The 6,532-nt window shown below is 58.5% G+C and overlaps 1 protein-coding gene across 1 annotated transcript; it reads left to right on the forward strand.

Moving 5' to 3' along the window:
* Positions 1 to 1,021: 1,021 nt before the first annotated feature.
* On the forward strand, positions 1,022 to 6,532 carry PHGDH (phosphoglycerate dehydrogenase; the record flags this gene model as incomplete). Its single annotated transcript, XM_044273639.1, has 7 exons — positions 1,022 to 1,229; positions 3,747 to 3,895; positions 4,050 to 4,202; positions 5,297 to 5,429; positions 5,703 to 5,827; positions 5,998 to 6,193; positions 6,334 to 6,532. Coding segments are annotated over 7 exons (1,098 nt in total), but the record flags the coding sequence as incomplete, so codon positions are not given.

Here is a 6,532-nt window from a genome sequence, read left to right on the forward strand (position 1 = left end):
GGAAGGGGAGCACGCACGTATCGCTTATGATTTCTGGGTTGGCTCCGTATATTATACTACACATTATAGGGGAGGTTTTCTTATAGGTTGCTCAGACCCTGACCTTTCCAGGACACGGCAATTATAGGACCGACAGGAGTCAGGCGCTTAGGACCGACAGGAGTCAGGGGCGCAGGACCGACAGGAGTCAGGGGCGCAGGACCGACAGGAGTCAGGGGCGCAGGACCGACAGGAGTCAGGGGCGCAGGACCGACAGGAGTCAGGGGCGCAGGACCAACAGGAGTCAGGGGCGCAGGACCGACGGGAGTCAGGCGCTTAGGACCTACAGGAGTCGGGGGCGCGCAAGACGGACGGGAGTCGGGGGCGCGCAAGACGGACAGGAGTCGGGGGCGCGCAGGAGTCAGGCGCTTAGGACCGACGGGAGTCGGGGGCGCTTAGGACCGACGGGAGTCGGGGGCGCGCAAGACGGACGGGAGTCGGGGGCGCGCAAGACGGACGGGAGTCGGGGCGCGCAAGACGGACGGGAGTCGGGGGCGCGCAAGACGGACGGGAGTCGGGGGCGCGCAGGAGTCAGGGGCGCAGGACCGACAGGAGTCGGGGGCGCGCAGGACGGACGGGAGTCGGGGGCGCGCAGGACGGACGGGAGTCGGGGGCGCGCAGGACGGACGGGAGTCGGGGGCGCGCAGGACGGACGGGAGTCGGGGGCGCGCAGGACGGACGGGAGTCGGGGGCGCGCAGGAGTCAGGGGCGCAGGACGGACGGGAGTCGGGGGCGCGCAGGACGGACGGGAGTCGGGGGCGCGCAGGACGGACGGGAGTCGGGGGCGCGCAGGACGGACGGGAGTCGGGGGCGCCCTCCAGCTCCAGTACAACTGCAACAAAAATGGGGTCAGTCAGCACCTCCCAATGTGCAGGTGCACGCTGCCATGGCTACCTGTCTCCATCCATAGTCTCCTCACCACGTCTCCTCCATGGTCTCCTTGCCTCCGTCCACCCCTGCAGCTTCCTCACCTCCATGCTGACTTCTTCCATTCCTTTCTTCCCACGGTGCTCAGACTTTGTCGTCCCCTCAGTTTATTGTATCTTCTGTCCCACAGACCATCGGCTATGACCCCATCATCCCCCCGGAAGTTACAGCCGAATTTGGGGTTCAACAGTTTCCACTAGAAGAAATCTGGAGACAGTGCGATTACATCACTGTGCACACCCCCCTCCTCCCGTCTACCACAGGTATACTCAGCGCTGTACACCCCCCTCCTCCCGTCTACCACAGGTATACTCAGCGCTGTACACCCCCCTCCTCCCGTCTACCACAGGTATACTCAGCGCTGTACACCCCCCTCCTCCCGTCTACCACAGGTATACTCAGCGCTGTACACCCCCTCCTCCCGTCTACCACAGGTATACACAGCGCTGTACACCCCTCTCCTCCCGTCTACCACAGGTATACACAGCGCTGTACACCCCCCTCCTCCCGTCTACCACAGGTATACACAGCGCTGTACACCCCTCTACCACAGGTATACTCAGCGCTGTACGCCCCCTCCTCCCGTCTACCACAGGTATACACAGCGCTGTACACCCCCCTCCTCCCGTCTACCACAGGTATACACAGCGCTGTACACCCCTCTACCACAGGTATACACAGCGCTGTACACCCCCCTCCTCCCGTCTACCACAGGTATACTCAGCGCTGTACACCCCCCTCCTCCCGTCTACCACAGGTATACTCAGCGCTGTACACCCCCCTCCTCCCGTCTACCACAGGTATACTCAGCGCTGTACACCCCCCTCCTCCCGTCTACCACAGGTATACTCAGCGCTGTACGCCCCCTCCTCCCGTCTACCACAGGTATACACAGCGCTGTACACCCCCCTCCTCCCGTCTACCACAGGTATACACAGCGCTGTACACCCCTCTACCACAGGTATACACAGCACTGTACACCCCCCTCCTCCCGTCTACCACAGGTATACACAGCGCTGTACACCCCCCTCCTCCCGTCTACCACAGGTATACACAGCGCTGTACGCCCCCCTCTTCCCGTCTACCACAGGTATACACAGCGCTGTACGCCCCCATCTCCCGTCTACCACAGGTATACTCAGCGCTGTACGCCCCCCTCCTCCCGTCTACCACAGGTATACACAGCGCTTTACGCCCCTCTCCTCCCGTCTACCACAGGTATACACAGCGCTGTACACCCCCTCCTCCCCTCTACCACAGGTATACTCAGCGCTGTACGCCCCCTCATCCCGTCTACCACAGGTATACACAGCGCTGTACACCTCTCTCCTCCCGTCTACCACAGGTATACACAGCGCTGTACGCCCCCCTCCTCCCGTCTACCACAGGTATACACAGCGCTGTACGCCCCCCTCCTCCCGTCTACCACAGGTATACACAGCGCTGTACGCCCCCCTCCTCCCGTCTACCACAGGTATACACAGCGCTGTACGCCCCCCTCCTCCCGTCTACCACAGGTATACACAGCGCTGTACACCCCCTCTACCACAGGTATACGCAGCGCTGTACGCCCCCTCTACCACAGGTATACTCAGCGCTGTACGCCCCCTCCTCCCGTCTACCACAGGTATACACAGCGCTGTACACCTCTCTCCTCCCGTCTACCACAGGTATACACAGCGCTGTACACCCCTCTACCACAGGTATACTCAGCGCTGTACGCCCCCCTCCTCCCGTCTACCACAGGTATACTCAGTGCTGTACACCCCCCGCCTCCCCTCTACCACAGGTATACTCAGCGCTGTACGCCCCCTCCTCCCGTCTACCACAGGTATACACAGCACTGTACGCCCCCCTCCTCCCGTCTACCACAGGTATACACAGCGCTGTACACCCCCCTCCTCCCGTCTACCACAGGTATACACAGCGCTGTACGCCCCCTCCTCCCGTCTACCACAGGTATACACAGCGCTGTACACCTCTCTCCTCCCGTCTACCACAGGTATACTCAGCGCTGTACACCCCTCTCCTCCCGTCTACCACAGGTATACACAGCGCTGTACTCCCCTCTCTACCACAGGTATACGCAGCGCTGTACGCCCTCCCTTCTACCACAGGTATACACAGCGCTGTACTCCCCTCTCCTCTACCACAGGTATACGCAGCGCTGTACGCCCCTCTCCTCCCGTCTACCCCAGGTATAGTCAGCGCTGTGCACCCCTCTCCTCCCGTCTACCCCAGGTATACTCAGCGTACTCTCCTCTCCTCTACCACAGGTATACGCAGCGCTGTACGCCCCTCTCCTCCCGTCTACCACAGGTATACACAGCGCTGTACGCCCCTCTCCTCCAGTCTACCCCAGGTATACTCAGCGCTGTACACCCCTCTCCTCTACCACAGGTATACGCAGCGCTGTACGCCCCTCTCCTCCCGTCTACCCCAGGTATACTCAGCGCTGTACACCCCTCTCCTCCCGTCTACCCCAGGTATACACAGCGCTGTACTCCCCTCTCCTCTACCACAGGTATACGCAGCACGCCCCTCTCTTCCCGTCTACCACAGGTATACACAGCGCTGTACGCCCCTCTTCTCTACCACAGGTATACATAGCACTGTACACCCCTCCCTTCTACCACAGGTATACACAGCGCTGTACTCCCCTCCCTTCTACCACAGGTATACATAGCACTGTACACCCCTCCCTTCTACCACAGGTATACACAGCGCTGTACTCCCCTCCCTTCTACCACAGGTATACACAGTGTTGTTCCTTTCTCCAGGTCTCATTGATGATGCCGCATTCTCGAAGTGCAGACGTGGGGTCCAGGTCATTAACTGCGCCCGGGGGGGGATCATAGATGAGGCGGCATTGCTGAGGGCCCTGGAGAGCGGGCAGTGCGGAGGAGCGGGGCTGGATGTCTTCACAGAGGTGAGCCACCTGACAACCAAGACACCTCACCCAGTGACTGCAACGTGTCTGACAACTGAATCACCTCAATGAGGCCTGACAACTGAGACACGACACACGCTGACAAAGAGGACAGTGAGATGCGGCACAGACTGATGATCTCTCCGTTTTTCAGGAGCCTCCTCGGGATCGGGCCCTCATAGACCATCCTCTGGTGATCAGCCTCCCGCACCTTGGGGCCAGCACACACGAGGCCCAGAACCGCTGCGGGGAGGAGATTGCTCTGCAGATTGTGGATCTGGTGAAGGAGCGGGCTCTTGTGGGGGCGGTGAGTATTTGGGGGTACCCTGAGCCCCCTTTACTTCAATCTCTCTGTATCGCAGCTTGTCCAGGAGAGGGCGGCTGTCATGGTGGGGAGTGGGGGAGACCCCCCACCGTCCAATTGGAACTGTTACTAGGCCTGACTACAGTAAAGGGAGCAGGTCACAACCTACAGTCGCCCTAATCCTGACCCTGAGCGAACCCTGAAGGTGGGAGAGCTCATGCACTGGATCCTGCTGACCATGACGGTCCCTGGCATAGGGGTCAGGAATGGGAGACAACTGGTTTCTTAGGGAATCGGACGAACTGGAGCTCCCACAGGCCTAGTAACAGGGACTATATGCAGCAACTGAACAGCAGGTAAGTACACAGTGTAACAACAGAACACTAGCAACAACCAACACTTACCTGCCGCAGCTGAGATGGAAAGACAACACCGAACATCTGACGGGACCTCCATGTGAACACCAGAAGCACGAAAGCTCCAGGGTTATGGTTCACCCCTCCACAAACAGGACATATCTAGCAACCATGCGGCATCATCCACACCATAGACAAACATCAACCCATAAGTGCAGCACCACACGTAACAACAATGGGGAGCGTGGACATGGGCAAGGACCTTGATGTCCCACAAGGTGGCCCTCAAGGACAGGAGCATTGCTTCCAGCCCCAATAAAGGCTGAAGTGAATCTGACCTCAGGCTCTCAACACCAAGACAATAGGAGCCAAGGGGCCCCATCCAGATCCACCTAGCACACACCTTAACCCCGTGCTCACCAGAAGGGAAGGGAAAGCGCACACACATGCATAACAAGTTGCCACCGGCAGCCAGCATGCGCGGTGAAAGTGTCACGGCACACACAGCAAAGGCCGTGACCGCGGCGGACCAGTGTCACCAGACAGGCCTCTGATGATGCACCCAGGGCGTGCCCACCAGACCTGCAGTCTATGGGTTAATAGTCATCCTGTGGCCACGCTCTCTTTCGTGTCTTCCTGTGGTCGCGCTCTTTTGTGCTGCTCGTGCCCTGGGGCCCCCCTGGGGTCTCACGTACACGCGGTATACGTCTCCTGGAGGTTATGGTGTCTCTCTCCCTTCAGGTCAACGCTCCGGCTTTAACCAAGGCCTTCTCTGCAGAGACCAGACCATGGATCAGGTTGGGTGAGGCTCTTGGTCGCCTTCTTCACTCCCTGTTACCAGATGTCCGCGGTGAGGTCCACGTGGCCACTGCAGGTAAGATGGCGGTATCACCTGTCCTAAAGAAGGGACAAGTCCTGAAATGCATTAACCCTTATAGTCAGTTATTGATGTCCTGACTTCCCGTGAGTGGATCTTGTTCAGTGGCGCCCTCCATCCACCGCCGTTCTCATGTATATCGGTGAGAGGCAGCCACGAATGAACGAGGCTCCGTGGTCATTGTCCGATTCATTCACCTATTGAATTCTATGGTCTGAAAATCCAAACCCTCATTTGTCCACATATTACCCAATCTGTCCTCTACACTAGGGGGCGCTCTGAAGAACTGCGGCTCCTTCCTCTGCTCGGCTGTTGCCATCGGACTTCTCCAAAATGCGGACAAGAAAGTCAATCTGGTCAACTCCTGCTTCTTTGCCAAGGAAGTTGGAATCCAGGTGATGTATCTCATAAAGTCTAATGTGGTAAAGTCTCTTCAGGTCATACGGCCTGAGGTCCAAAATACCCCCCGACCTGCCCCTGGGGGGCAACTTGTGGTGTTCTTAAGCCAATAGGGTTTCAAGGCACTCAGTCCCATCATCTATCTCCTTTCTCCCTCGTTCTTCAGGTAACTTCCCGATGCTCCTTGGACTCTGCAGAGGCGAGGTTGGAAGTGTCGGGAGGAGGACTGAGTGTAATTGGGGGGCTGAGTGGTGACACCCCCTGCCTGATCCAGATTGGACACTCCCGCTTCAGATGTCCAGTATCATTGAATGGGACCATACTGCTGTGGACGGGTGAGACAAATCTCCCGAAACTTGTAGGTGAGTCCTAACCAGATATGTGTGGCCTCCTGGTCCTCTTCTTGCCTTGTCCCTGTCCACCCTCACTCTCCCCGGTCTCACATCCCTGATCCCCTCAGATAGATCTGTCTCCTTCCTCACAGACTTCTCTTATGTTCCAGACGTTCTTGCAGCAGCCGGGAGTCGACTCCAGACATTCCATGTGTCCGAGGGGTACAGTGTGGCCGAAATCTCTGCTCCTCTCCCAGATCTGTCAGCCGTGGGGTCCTGCCTCCAGATCACGCTGCCCGCCTGAAGTCTCTGCTCTTATCCCTCATAACCAGACTGTATTAGATCCAATTAAACATGAAGCTTCTGGTT

Source organism: Bufo gargarizans, unplaced genomic scaffold (assembly GCF_014858855.1).
Source record: "Bufo gargarizans isolate SCDJY-AF-19 unplaced genomic scaffold, ASM1485885v1 original_scaffold_1019_pilon, whole genome shotgun sequence".
NCBI lineage: Eukaryota > Metazoa > Chordata > Amphibia > Anura > Bufonidae > Bufo > Bufo gargarizans.